Source organism: Schistocerca americana, chromosome X, assembly GCF_021461395.2.
Source record: "Schistocerca americana isolate TAMUIC-IGC-003095 chromosome X, iqSchAmer2.1, whole genome shotgun sequence".
NCBI classification, from domain to species: domain Eukaryota; kingdom Metazoa; phylum Arthropoda; class Insecta; order Orthoptera; family Acrididae; genus Schistocerca; species Schistocerca americana.
In genome coordinates, this window is record NC_060130.1 from 427567228 (window position 1) to 427582904 (window position 15677).

At 36.7% G+C, this 15677-nt stretch overlaps 1 protein-coding gene across 1 annotated transcript in view; it reads left to right on the forward strand.

The window, feature by feature from the left end:
- Positions 1-8210: 8210 nt before the first annotated feature.
- Positions 8211-15677, forward strand: part of LOC124555268 (F-box/LRR-repeat protein 5-like) — a 113356-nt gene continuing 105889 nt past the window's right edge. Inside the window, exon 1 of the mRNA XM_047129137.1 lies at positions 8211-8505. Within this exon, the coding sequence (XP_046985093.1) occupies positions 8468-8505 (38 nt within the window). The 5' untranslated portion in view covers positions 8211-8467. The remainder of the gene's footprint in view (positions 8506-15677) is intronic.

A 15677-nucleotide genomic window follows, 5' to 3' on the forward strand; every position in this document is an offset into this window, starting at 1 on the left:
TGTGCCAGGGCCAAGGGGTGAATTTCAGCTCCGTCACTCACCTCTCGTGATACGGCTGTGGAACAGCTGTCTCACCACTTGCCTCGCAAGCTCGCAAGTAACATACGGCCGACCTTAGATGAATGCAACAATGACAACATGAGAACAACGATTCAGTTTGAAATGATTTGCAACGTTAAAATACGTAACACTTTTTCCGAAATTAATGAACAAACATGTTTATAGTAATAGTGTATTAATACTTTCTCTGTACAGCTCCACAAATTTAAATTAAATGGTATGTTTTACATATCCAGTAAGAGGAAAATAAACATCCCTGTCGGGGCGAGTAATTTAAAATCAGTGGGGAAGGGGGGATAATTTGATACAGATGGGGGGAAATCCCCCCCCCCCATCTGCCCTTGCAAATCACACGCTGAAAACAGCTCACAGTTCAGCCTGGACCGTCCACAGACCCTGACCCTTTGTCTAGACGTTCCAGTGCCCAATACCCATCACTTGGATCTCCTAGCACCCAAGAAACTTTGTCTGGACCACCAACAGCCAAATGGAGAAGAGTAAAAATCTGCACACTTGACATCTGTATAGGTATTTCTTCATACATCAACAGTTTACAATACAGCTTATCTGTCTATTGTACCCAAATTATATTATTACTATATGGATTCTTTCCTTTCCAGACAGGGAACCTTCTTTAGCTTATATAATGCAAATACTAGACAGACTGCAAAGGTCGGTCCTGACACATGTACATTACTACATACAAATTTCATTTTCATCATTCTAGTCAATCTCATGTGACCCATATTTTGTAAATATAATTAGTTAATGTTTTAACCCAAACATGTTTTCCCATCAGTTTATTAACAACCACGCTCAAGTTCGATATATCGAGCGAGGTAGCACAGTGGTTGTTAGCACACTGGACTCGCATTCGTGAGGACGACGGTTCAAACACGCGTCCAGCCATCCTGATTTAGACTTTCCGTAATTTCCCTAAATCGCTTTCATCCTTCCCTAATCCGAGCTTGTGCTCCATCTCTAATGACCTCTTTGTCGATGGGACGTTAAACACTAATCTCTTCCTCCTCCAAGCTTAATATGCCGAAAGAATAGCGCCAATGAGAGACAGAGAGGTGGGAGGGTTCATTTGCCTGTAGAGCGCATTTTTCGTAATTTTGGCTCTGCTCCCTTCCCCCGTACGAGAAAATGTTTCGTTCAGACATCTCTTGCGGGAAATTTAGTGTACTTTCACTTGGTCAGGTGGTTTTGTTTATCACATGTTTATTTTTTAACTTGGAGGGAACGAGGATTACGAGTTTTGACGTTTTCGCAGAAGGCCAAAAAACACTATTTTTCAGCATGCTGTGTCGCCGACACCATTCGTTAGAAAATCAGACCTAACTAGTGTATTTTGTAGGAAATTTGTCTACTTTAATTTTGTATAGATTGGTTATCTTCTAGAAACGCATAGTTTTAGATATATAAACGAAAAACTGTAAAAGTGAGAAAAATTTGAAATTTTTTTTTGCGCTTTTAGTTGTCTCCAATGTTCAGACTATTTGATGCAGCTCACCATGCCTGGACTATTCTGTGCAACCCTCTTCGTCTGTGCATAGTTGCTGCAACCTGCATCCGTTTGAACATGCTTTCAGTAACCAAACCTTAATCTCCCCCTGCAGTTTGTAAGCCCCACTCTTCTTCAGCTACAAAACTAAATGATTCCTTGGTGCCTCCGTGTGTGACATATCAATCAATCACTTCTTTTAGTCAAATTGTACTGCAAACGTCCTTTGTCCCAATTCGATTCATTATCTCTTCATTAGTTATTCAATCTATCCATCTAATCTTTAGCATTCTTCTGCAGCACCACATATGAAGAGTCAGAGGAAAGAACGAGGTAAGTCAACTTTTATGAAACTCGACAAAAAGCGATTTTAATATTTGAACTGTGATTACAGCAATATTTAAGTACATAAAATAACTTTTTATTTCGTAAATTAAACAGCTTGGGTGTATCGAATGTTCCCAGAATGAAGTAATTTCTCAAAATGTAGTCAAAAGTCACTCTGCATGGGGAAAGAAACGGGTAAGTCAAGTGAAACAGAAGCAATAATTCCATTAATAACCGAGACTAAACGAATTTCTGGTTGTGATAACACAGTGAGAGTACTCTCATCACGTATATTTGCCTATGGGGAAGCTGACTGAAAAACTTCACAATACCAGGAGGGCAAAACTCCACTAGGCTTTAAAAATCTTCATATTTTAGCCTGTCAACTGGAAGAAGATCTGGAGTAAATAATGAAATAGTTCAATTTATATTGTGGCAGAGAGAAGATAAGTGTAATGCTCCCGTGCACTAGACAAGTATAGAATTCTGAAGTTATGCATACCACTACTATCATGAATGGGCAGTTCAGGCAGCTCATCGATTGGTCGACATTGTCGTTTTGATACGTTTGCATTCCTCTATGATAAGTCGTTTGATATTTCAGCATAGGACAGTTGCTGGATTCAGATGACATTAGCTTAATATGTTGCATTTTGCAGTGCACTGTGAATCTAATAGTGTCTTCTAGTCCACAACAATGTTTGCTTAACACTGAACACAGTGAAAGGAGATAGCTTACATCTGTATGCTTCTATCATTTTACTTCAAATCTTCGAGTGCTTCCATCAGTGCCTTTCTGTTCCATCACCGAACATTTTTATTGTATTACCTGGTTCTTTCCTCTTACAGCAAACTTTGTATGCTAATATCTCTGGACTCGCTAAGTTTTCTTTCTACGTCTTAGCCTCTCAACACGTTTATGATCAGTCGGAATCGAGCTGTAGCTATAACTCAATTTCGAAATAATATGTATATTGACTCACTTGGTTTTTTTCCAGTTTTAACCTCACAACACATGTTTGTGGTTAGTCTGACTTGGACAGTAGCAATAACTCAAGATCAAAGAAAAAATGACTTACCTGTTTTTTTTCCTCTGATATTTCAATTATCGAGACCTTCTATTCTCTTCTTTTTTCCATGTTATAGTATCTCATTCTGTGTACTGTAAACAGGTTTGAAGTTACTTACCCATGTATTTGTTCGAAATGATCGAAGTATCAATTTTATTACATATGAATTCAAATGAAACTTCAGTAACAGCGCTAAAGGATTGGGGTATGTAGAATGATTGAAATTACTTATTACTTGCTGCATCACATCTTAGAACCTGGTTCCTTCAATCAAAGCTCTCTTCATCACATTACAATATTGTACACTGTTCCTAGTGTGCCACAACAAAACAGCAAGTCACTTGTAGCTTTTGAGTAGTACAGTGTACACACTTAAGATGTTACTAGCTACTGACCAGAAGCCCATTTATGTATCACTAGCTACAGCAGGAAAAACAGTGTTCCATTCAAATTGTACTTTGTTATCTTTGATACACTATCTTTTTTATATCACAGATGTCAATAAGTAAAGCAGGGACCAACATTTCTTAATTGGGCATATTGCATATTGATATATAGTATTAATAATTAACTCCCCTTTTTAAGAATAAAATTTATACATGTACATAATAAATGAAATAATAATGAAATATATTAAGTCACAAATGTCAAAATAAACTAAATATGTATAATATCAGACCACTGAAATACTCCATAAAACATATTATACACACACCAATGTTTGATCACAAACTTATAGTGCCACTGGTGCGCAGCTATTCACACACTCCACATTTTCCAATTTGCCAAATAGGGAAAGTAGGTAAATATCCCTCCATAATTAATGCGATTTTCAGGTCAGTAACATGAAATAGACAGTGGAAAATTATTTATATTTTTATCTGAGTCATTTAAATGGTTGTTTCTAGTGTAAGTCAATACTGTTCTCAACCTGAAGGTTTGTTTGAACACTTAACTAGGCACAATCTTACTAGACATAGTATGCTATTTCCTTCCTGAGACTTTTCAGCTGAATTACCCATGCAGTTCTGGGGGGATTGGGGTGGACCTACAGTTTTTTCTTAGTTTCTGTTTTCAGTTCTCTTTAACCTATTTAGACATTTTATGGTATGATTTTTGTCCTTTATATATGATGCTAATTATATTGATTATTTTACTCTCCTTACCTAATCTAAGTACTGCCTTATTTTTGTTTGATAATCATTGCCGGAGGCAAGTCCTACGTGAACAGAGGCCTGTGACTGTCTCTTTGGACATCAAAGTCTTATTGCTATTCATAGACTCAGGCACAATGATGATAACAATTTTTGATGCTACTTCCAGTACAAAAGTTTAATGCAAACATAGAAAAATCATATATTATTCGTTACACAGACTACTTTACACTGTACAGGAAATGAGAAATGGAAAGAAACAATGTAAACACTCTTCAGCAATATTACTTCAAACTCAACTTACCTTTAAAGCCATTATTTGCTTCGTTTTCGAGATTTTGTGAACTATACAGACTTGGAACTTGATCTACTGTGAAAAATACGGCTTTTATGTCATGTGATACAGATACATGAACATTAAAGAGCGAAAACTACTTAGGTAAAGGTACACAACTACATATAAAATTTAATTTACTTTGAAAATATAAATACCTTCAGTCTCCAGTTGCTTAATAGTCAGGCGTTCTATACTTTGGATTCATTGTTCATGAATTGGTTCACTACATTTCATATAGCCTGAAGTCTGTTGTCGGAATTACTGATTTCCGGCATTATGTGCATGTTCTTTGACTTTTTAATAACTTCTTTTTAGTAACTTTGGGTAGTTTTCGTGCTGCACAACTACTGCAGGATCTCTACTTGTTCCTGCCAACAGATATATTTCCCTTTTCCTTTATTCAATAATCAGTGGACATAAATACTATTTTCTCGTCATTTTTGGATGTAATAAGCAACTCTTATTCTTTACAAATGTTAAACACTGGTATTTGGTCGCTGTAGGAATTTTTTTAGTCACTTGATGAATGACAAAGCTTTTCCAGGAGTGGATATAATTCAGACCACAATCTAGTAGAATTAGTAGTGGAAGAAACACAAGTGAAGTTGAAAAAAGTCTGGAGAGGTAAAACAAAAGAATGACTATACATAGAAAGACTCGAAGAGGTAGGAAAGCCATTAGATTTGGAAAACAGATTTATGGAAAAATGGGAAAGAGGCAGTGTTAATGAAAGTCTTAATAACAAATGGATAAAAATGAGGGAAGGCCTCATGGACTCTGCCAAGGAAGTAATAGGAATTAGTGTATCCCAAAGTACCAGGAAAGAATGTATAACAGAAAACATGTTAAAAAAGATGGAAGAGCTGAGAAAGTGGAAAAATGTAGAAACTGAAGAAGGCAAAAAGAGGTACAGGAAACTGAATGATGAATTCGGAAGAGAAACTGAAGAAGCAAGGGAAAAATGGATGAAACAGAAATGCGACAAAATAGAGAAAATGGAGAAAGAGGGAAAGTATGAAATGATGTATAGACTGGCAAGACAGATAGTTTTAAATGTAAAAGAATCATAGGAGGTTTTGAACAGATGGCAAGAATATATTGAATGGGGATGAAATACAAAGCGAAATTAATGTTGAAGAGGAGCAATATGTGCCAGAAGATGGCAAGGGATTCACCATCTTGAAAGCAGAAGTATAAAAGGCGTTGAAGGAGGTGAAGAATAGAAAGGCCTGTGGAATTGATGATTTGACAGCAGAACTGTTGAAGAGTCTGAGAAACAATTCAAGAAAAGAAATAGTCTACCTCTGTAAAGAGATATATGACAAAGGGGAATGGCCTGAGGACTTCCTTGCAACAGTTATGCTACTAATAGACAAAAAGAGAAACACTAAAAAATGTGAAGAGGATAGGACCATCAGTCTAATTTCTCATGCAGCTAAAGTCTTGCTGAGAGTGTTGAATAGAAGGCTATGTGGCAAGCTTGACAGAGAGATCTCAGAGGAGCAGTTCGGATTTAGAAGAGGAAAAGAAACAAGAGGTACTACTGGTCTGTTAAGAACTATAGGGAAAAGATATATGGAAAAAGGTAGATAAATCTTTGCTGTTTTTATAGATATAGAAAAAGATTGTGACAGAGTTCAGTGGAACAACCTGATGGATATTTTGAAGAGGAAAAGAGTGGATTGGAAAGAGAGAGACAACTGATACAGACTCTATATTTACACTAGAAAGTAAGAATAAGGATTGGAAATGGAATGTCAGAAGGAAGCAGCATTGGATGAGGTGTTAGACAAGGTTGTTGCCTTTCCCCACCATTGTTTAACACATATCTTGAAGATATTATTGCGAAAGGCTCAGATGGGAAAAGAGGAATATGTATTGGTGGAAAGAGAATAGAATGTATAAGATTTGCTGATGACATGGTATTAGTGGCAGAAAGCGAGCGGACAGTGAATAACATGCTGAAAGATCTGAATGAAGCTTGTGTGGAATATGATATGCCAATACACACAGCAAAAACAAAGAGTATGGTCATCAGTACAAGATGCAGATTGTCCAATATTAAAATAGGACAGTCTACCATTAGCCAAGTAAGTGCATTTAAATATCTTGAAAGCACAATAACTGAAGACTTGAGATGTCAAAAGCAGGTGAAAACTCGAATTGCCATAGCGAAGGAGGCATTCAACAGAAAGACGAGACTCCTATGTGGCAAATTAGATAAAGGTGTAAGGAAAAGGCTTGGCAAATGTTTTGTCTGGAGTGTGCACTATACGGGACAGAAACATCGACTCTGAGATGAGAGGATGAAAAAAGGTTAGAAGCATTTGAGATGTGGATGTGGAGGAGAATGGAGAGAATAAGCTGGATGGAAAGAGTGAGTACCAGTAATGACAGAGTATTGGAAAGGGTTGGTGAGAGAAGATGTCTTCTGAAGGTAGTAAGAGAAAGGATAAAGAACTGGTTGGGACATTCATTGAGAAGGGAGTGCTTGCTAGCAGATGCTTTGGAAGGATTGGTTAGTGGGAGATGACTGAGAGGAAGAAGGAGAGACAAGATGATAGACGACATAAAGGGAAGAGGAAATTATGCAGATCTGAAGAGGATGGCAGAAAGCCGGACAGCCTGGATAACTACCATGTGAAAACCTGCCTTTTGGCAGAACACTGATGATGATGTTGAACAACTCAATTTTATCTACCGATACGTGTTTCGAGTGAACTCATCTTCCAAGTACCGTATTTGTAGAAAGGATACAAGAGTCATGAGGAACTACAGTTTATTTAAAACAAATAATAATAAAGCAGACAAAAGTTAAAAACTTACATTAAAATGAACATACCAAAGAAGGTAAGAAGCTTCATACACCCGTTATGGCGTCGCGTGTGAGTCACCAGCTTCATATTACAACTAACATTACGTACAAAGTAACTAACATGACCACCAAATGGCGCGATTATGAGCATTGCACACGATAAACCAGATAAAGATAGAAAAATGCTTAACAACAGTGCATAATAAATAGAAAATTATACAGTGAAAACTGTAAACACACCAATATAAAATTCTGAATCAAGAGAATAACAATACATACAAACCAAATACAAGGTAAAATACGGAAGAAGTACAGGTGGCACAGTAATTGTGTGTCATATTACATGGACGAAGTGAAGTAACCAAAATGCATAAACAGTGAGCAAAATACTGTAGTATATAAATAAAATGAAAACAATTTATTACGAAAACAAAAAAGCAGCAAGTTGGCATTATTGTGTGACGCTAACTTTAAGTCAGGGTTTTCGTAGCAAGTTCTTCATATGGCATGACGAAGATACAACATATGCCTATACCAATCTGCTATTTAATGAATATATTTTTTAAAATAAATGCATGACTTATGTCAGCTAATAGTAAAAACCCGCTAATAAAACTTAAAAAGTTTAACAGTAATACTTCAAACGCATTTGACATTCGAAAAATTAACTAAATCGTTAACAAATCTTCAATTTGTTGTTCCAGTTCAAGGCTCATAGGTCGACGAAAGCCTTTGTCGCGAGCCCCGTCATTTTTATTTTAATTTCATGCGGATATCTGAAACGAGGAGCTGTCGAATGACAGACCAGAACAATACAAATAGAGTGGAATTTATTCATTTATTGACGCCCTACCCGAGAAATATTATGGCAAATGACGGAGTGGGAAAAATGCAGATCTGCAGTGACACAGACGAATAATAATGGAAGTCCCTTGGATCCCTTTCGTTGCGCTCCGAGTTACTTGCTAGTTATCTATGGCAGAGCAGAGAATAAATTAAAGCAACTACGGAAAATTAAGGTGCCTGTTTATCAAAGTTATGCTTGTGCACGGCTGTAGATACAACAGCCGAGGAAGGTGACTGGTGTTATCCGTCGCTTTAAAAAAATTCTTCGGTTTGAAAAAGAAACCTCATAATTGTTTGTGATTGAAATTCGAATCAATAAATAAGTGTTGTTTATTGTTGCCGGACTAAGTAATGGAGAAAGAAGCAAACGAACGACATACGTCTGATATGTAAGTGATTGTTTCAGTTCCCAACAGCATTGTTTTTCGTTAAAGTGCTTCCTGTCATTTACTTTATGCTTCATGATAGTTGCGGTAGATTAGTCAGTACACAACCTCTTTACAACAAATTAATGGAATTCAATTGCCAATTATGGTTTCGTTCCCGTGATATCGTGTATCAGCTAACTTACCGAAACAAAATGTAGTTTGTGAAATTTCTCCGTGTAGATTGTTACAAATTGTAGATTTCCGTGAACTTCATATGGGACAACTAACTTTGTCGCGAAATTATAGCACTTCAGTCAGTTTCACGCTTGCACGATACATATTGTCATTTTGAGAGCTTGCTAACTCTTTTTGATCAAATCTGGATGCACTGCTGTCAATATTTAAGTTAACCTATATCAGTTCACAAACAGGTTTCAGGTTTCGTTTGGTGTTGCTGAATTTCACATTCTTGCAGTTCGTGTAAGCAAAAAGGAGGTGGTGTTACATTATGGGGGTGCTTTCTGTGGTTAAGATATTATCCACTTATTGGGGTTAAGAAAACACTAAATGTGAAAGAATATAAACACATTTTAGAGCATTGTGTACAGTCGAGAAACAGTTCAGAGACTATGATTTATCAACATTACAATGCAAGCTGTCATAAAGCAGCATCTCAGAGGTGAAGGTTTGTGCACAATAACATTCCTCAAATGGACTGGCTTGCCCAGAGTCCCGACCTAAGTCCAGTTGGAACATCTTCGGGATCATTTAGAATGTCTACTTCCCTCCAGACCTCAGCATCCGACATTACTACCTTCTCTGGTTCCAACTTGTGATGCCATTCCTTCACATACATACAGATACCTTGTTGAAAGTGTCGCCAACATATTTCAAGCCATCATAAATATGAAGGGTGGACACACACACCATATTAATGTCCACTAACAGATGTCTGGATACTTTTGAACTTTTGGTCAGATAGTGTATCGCAGAAGCCTGTCCCCGGAGCTATTCACACTTTATTAATAGATACTGAAGATAATCCCTTACATCTTAAGATGTCTACATTTTGTGAAGAATTGTTTATTTCATGTGCCGTGCAGTTCTCTCACACATAACCTTTGTTAATTTACCTTGAGTATATACCTGCATCCCTCACCCTTCTTTCCCATACCGCTGCCTCGAATGCTATATTTTCTTTGAGCTCTCTTGACTGAATTAAACTTCCACCCCCCCCCCCCCCTCTTTACTGCATGACTTGTTATGGCCGTTTGTTTCTGACTCCGCACAATCCTCCCATTTGAACATCTTATGTATCTCCCTTCACTTGAATAGCCCAAAGTCTGCTATGCATCACTGTTTTGATGCACATACAGTCTGTTCTGATTTGTAGTAAATTTTACAGTTACTTCACTATTGTTTTTCAATTAAAATTCTGGTGACATTGACAGTAAACCTTATTTAAGATAGCCTATAAATAACTTCCAACTGATAGAACTGATTTACATATTAATATTGTGGCTACTGCACTAGTGAAATAATTCTATTGATTTTTTAAATTCAGTGCTGCTGTGGATATATAGTGATAATATTTTATACCCTCTTAAAAAAGAGAGAGAGAGAGAGGTGGAAAAGTAATAATTAGGAGTGCAAGGGAAAATATCTATTGGCTTTTTTTGGGTAAAAATGTTTGTAATCCATCAGAGTAAAGAACTACTATGTTGTGGTAGCACAACCTTTTATTTATTTGATATGGTTTTAAAAGTTATATTGTATTGAATGATCGTACTTTCTCTGTGCTGGTAAGAATATCTGGCTCTTGAGCTGTCAATTCATAAAAAGAAGGATAAGCCACTTGATATATGGATCATTCCCTGCCAAGGGGTCTAACTTAGAAAAAAGTTCCTGCAACCGTCGCGGATTTCGCTGAAATTTTGTCTGAACATTAACACATGTTCCCAATGAACAGTAATAAAGTTTTATTTTAGTCAATTTAATGCATGCATAGATATAGTAATTTGTTTCACTCCCTAGCACAGCTATCAACAGTACAACTTTGAGTTTTTGGCAACTTCGAGACGTAGTGTCTCCGGAAGTATTTTCCTGGAAGGAACAAAACTACTTTATCTTGTACAACATTGTGTACTCTTTTAAACAAAAGAATAAAAATATATTTCCCAAGAGACTTGCATATAGATAATTTGAAAGAAAGTTGGCCGCAAAAGTAAATGCTTGGGGAAAAAAAGTGAAGTTTAGCTTTTTATATCTCCAGAAGTAATTTTGGGATACACTTGAAACTTGTACATAGTAACTTACCAATACAAGGTTTTTAGATATAAAATTTCATTTTCCTACTGCTTTGTAGCAGTTCGCAAATTGAGGACAAGGTTGACAATTTTTCTAAATGTGACAATTCCATGGTACTTAAATTAAGTATGACACCTTTTATTATGTTCTACAGTTGCTTGCTAGTCCCTGTGGAAGATAATATCAAAAGTCCTGATGACTAGGAAATGAGTCAGAAAAACTGTAAATAAGGGTGTTTTTTAAAGCATTCACTTCTACAAAATTCCTTTTATAAAAAGTGAAATGAAATAAGGAATCCATACAAAGAATAGTTCTCTCATTTTGTGGCTCTAATAATTTGACGTAATCACATCTGAAATGCGTAATTTTTTGGGTCCTGTATTAGCAAAATTTCTTTCCTAACAATCCCATTAGTGACATCATCTGGCCAGCCATATAGTTTTCCTCATGACATACTTCAGCAAATTAATGAAACGTAAAAAATACAAGTAGTTGGAAGCTTTGCATCAAGGTAGTCAGGTAGATGCAGTATTTCTTGATTTCCAAAAAGTATTTGACTCAGTAGCACACTTATCCTTATTATCAGAAGTACAATCATATGGGGGATCAAGTGAAATTTGTGACTGCATTGAGGACTTTTTGGTGGGGAGGACGCAGCATGTTGTCTTGGATAACATCAGATGTAGAACCGACTTCAGGTGTGCCCCGGGGAAGTGTGTTGGGAACCTTGCTGTTCATGTTATACGTTAATGACCTGGCAGACAATATTCATAGTAACCTCGTAGCTTTTGCAGATGATGCAGTTATCTTAATGAAGTAGTGTCTGAAAGAAGCTGCATAAATATTTAGTCAGATCTTGGTTAAATTTCAAAATGGGGCAAACATTGGCAATGGCTTTAAATGTTCAAAAATGTAAACTATGCACTTCACAAAATGGATAAAAAGCATAGTATCCTGTGACTATAATATCAGTGAGTCACTGTTGGAATCGGCCAGCTGATACAAATACCTGGGTGTAACACTCTGAAATGTAATGATCACATAGGATCAGTCGGGGTAAAGCAAGAGGTAGATTTCAGTTTATTGGTAGACTACTGGGGAAATGCAATCGGTGTACAAAGGAGATTGCATGCAAATCACTCATGTGGCCACTTCTAGACTATTCCTCAAATATGTGGGACCTCTACCAAATAGGACTAACAGGGGATATTGAACATACACAGGGAAGGGCAGCACCAGTGGTCACAAGTTTGTTTGATCTGTGAGAAGGTCTCAATGAGATGTTGAAAGAGCTGTACTGGCAGACTCTTGAAGATATAAGTAAACTATCCTGAGAAAGTCTTCTAACAAAGTTTCAAGAACTGGCTTTAAATGATGACTGTAGGAATGTACTACAACCCTCCATGTATCACTAACATAGGGATTGTGAAGATAAGATTAGAATAATTACAGCACACACCGGGGCATTGAATAATCATTCTTGCCACACTCCATATGTGAATGGAATTGGAAAAAACCCTAATAACTGGTATAATCCACCATGGACCATACCAACACATTTATACAAATTTTCATGTGTACACTAATGTTCCACACGAACTGCAAACTATACTAACTTCAAGAATGCTACACCTTAAGCCAGAATTAAAAGGCACATCAGTGGCATTACACAATAAAAAAACTAATAATTGTCCATAACATGAATACATTCCAAAAAACGTCAGGAAGACTGTTGTGAACTTCACCAAAATTTATACAGTTTGGCAGTGGTGTAAAACCTGCAGGTTATTTAGATGATGTGTGCTGCAGCTGTTCTGCAACTATTGTGCTGCCCTGATATCCACTGCCTTGGTAATGCACAGTTAAGTTATGAAGTGTATAATCAGTTTGATTCTGTTGGTATATCAGAACAGATTGAAATGTGTCACAATGAGTCATGACAAAATACATGTCTTTCTGGAGTTTTTCAGACTTTACCTCACTTCCTAGTCACCAAGACTTTTGTTAAAAGATTACCCAGGGAGTACTAAACAGTTGTAGAACATAATAAAAGTTGCAGTGGAATGTCGCCAATTTTTAGTGCAACTCCACCTTGTCATTGTTTTTTAGGGCCTTAGATGTTTGCATTGCAAAACCAAATACTGTTGTAACATGGTCTTTCTAATGAACACAGTGAAAAAAGATTTCCAAAAACCCTTTTTTGTAAAGATGGCAACAAATAGCCATTTTTGGAGGTATTTAGAAGAATCATCAAGTTAGCCTTCAGTTTGCGAACTACTGGAAAGCAGTAGGAGAATTAAATTTTTAAGGGTAAGTTATTACCAGCAAGGTTTCAGGTGTACCCTGCAATTACTTCCAGAGATATACAAAGTTAAATTTCACATTTTTAGTGTCCTTTTTTACGACAGAATTATTATTATTATTAATAATAATAATAATAATAATAATAATAATAATAATAATAATAATAATATTTCAGTTAAGAGAGTGCAAAAAATGTACAAAATGATGTAGTTTTGTTTCTTTCAAGAAAATATTGCCAGAGATATTATATGTCAAATTTGGTGAAAGCTCATGGATGCACTTTTGATAGGTGTGCTATGGAATCAAACAAATGAGTACATCTCTGGAAATAATGAATTAATGATCATAATCATGAAACTTTATTGATGTTCATTGGGTACATGTGTGATTGTTCATACAAAATTTCATCAAAATCGATTATGATCATGTGGGAACCTCTAGACCACTTGGCATGGAATGCCCCATATGCATCAGCCTTTACTCCAAACACATGAAAGATTGAAAGCGTGAAGTCCAGACCATGTAATGAGAAGATGGCACACAACTTACACTGCTTAATGCATAGCACCCTTAATTTTTCCCACATAATGTTTTATGAGCAGTATTGGCACTGTGACATATGATTTAGCAACACATCTTGCATTATTACTGACGAGGAGAACAGAGAAAGTGCCATAACCTGATTTCCCAGAAATTTCAGTCAGTGGAAGAGGAGTCACAATAAGCAAACATATGTCTCGGCTTATCTGTAGATACTCGACCGTTTCTGCGAAAATGACAATCAAAGCTTTTGAGATACTTTATGTGTCTTGTAGTGGGTAAATCATTCAGCCAAAGTGGTGGCTAGTGTCCCAACTCCACACTTCTGCACCTTGTGTTCGAAATCCGATTATTACTATTTTGTTTTTCATTTATCTATCCACGTCCGTGGAAGATTATTACACAAATTTTTTCCGATGTATATTGAAATAATACTATCCTTTTTCATCTACTAACTGTACATCTGGTATAAAAAGTAACAATAAATCAATGAGAAAATTATTTGAAATGGTTTTCGGTGAAATTCCTGTTGTGCATCTTGATTCATAATCAATTGCAAGCACCAATGTTCAGTAAAGTGATTTGTTATGTGTGGTTTGCCACAAAATTATTGCCAATGCGTGAAATCTTCAGCAGTGTTAACGACATTTCTTTCTCGAGTAAGATACGTATGAAGAAATGTCTCTGTAGCAAACGTGCCCTCAGATAATGTGCGGAGTGTTCAGAATTTCTCTGTTTCGAATATTTCTATGAACGGTATCATCCAAGGGAATGCATCAAATGTTCCTGAAGAATAAACATAAGAATAAAATATAAAAATTGATATAAGACTGAAATATAACTATGAGAATCGAAAACTATTGTAAAGGTTCGAATCCTGCCTCAGGCATGGATGTGTCCGATGTCCTTAGGTTAGTTAGGCTTAATTAGATCTAAGTTCTAGGAGACTGATGACCTCAGAAGTTAAGTCGCATAGTGCTCAGAGCCATTTGAACCATAACCTATGAAAGTACCACATGTGCGTGTATTACACAGTATGTGTGTGACTCTTTATTTTGAAACCCAGTTGCAATTTTGCAATTAATATAACACCCTTGCATTCCCTAACTTGATAAGAAACAATGGTGTAAGTTACCTTCTATGGACAAGCATAGATAATTGAAATTAGTAAATAAAATAAAAACAATTGGGTTTTGAACGTAGGCCCAAAAGTGAGAGGCCATGGCGCTAAGTACTGAGCCACCATTTCAGCTGACATTGGCATGCACTGAAAGGCATGTAAATTACACTGAAAACTTCGACCATCATTTTCTCAGAAACAGTTGAGTATCTACGGGTAAACTGAGACGTGTTTGTTTATTATGAATCCTCTTCCACTGAGCGAAGTTTTTGGAAAATTGGGTTATGACACTTGCCGCGTTCTCCTTGTGAGACCTTTTGTGGGGAAATGCTTGCATCATGTTCGCAACTCTGGTGACTTTCTCAATAAACTGAACTCATTATGAGTCAGTGAATCAGACTTATTAGTAAATCTCCGTGTTGTCTCACTCTTCACTAAGATCCCTCTCATAGGTTCATTGCTACTAATCAGCAGTAAGTTCAAAGTTGATATGTGCTATTTTGTCAAACCCTTTCCTCAACCTACCTTTTATTCAGCAGTGGATATTTTGAGCAAATAGACTGTGTTACTTTGGATAGTCCTCTCCTCCCTCTAGTGGCAAACTTTTTTTATGGAGGACTTTAAGGAGAGGGCACTTGATTTGGGAAAACGTAAACCAAAAGTCGTCTGGCAATATGTTGGTATCTTTGTAGTGTGGCCCCATAGTGAAGAAGGAAGTCTCAATTTTTTCAGCAGTTGAATTCAGTCCATGATAATATCACGTTTAGTGTGAAACTGGAGAAGAGCAGCCGTTTGCTGTTTCTCGACATCTTGGTCAGTTGGAAAGCAGATTGGTTACTGGGGGCATTCTGTTTACCATAAGCCAACGTATTTCCAGGCATCTAGCTTTCACCACCCTTTTCAAACTATTGGCGTCTTTCGA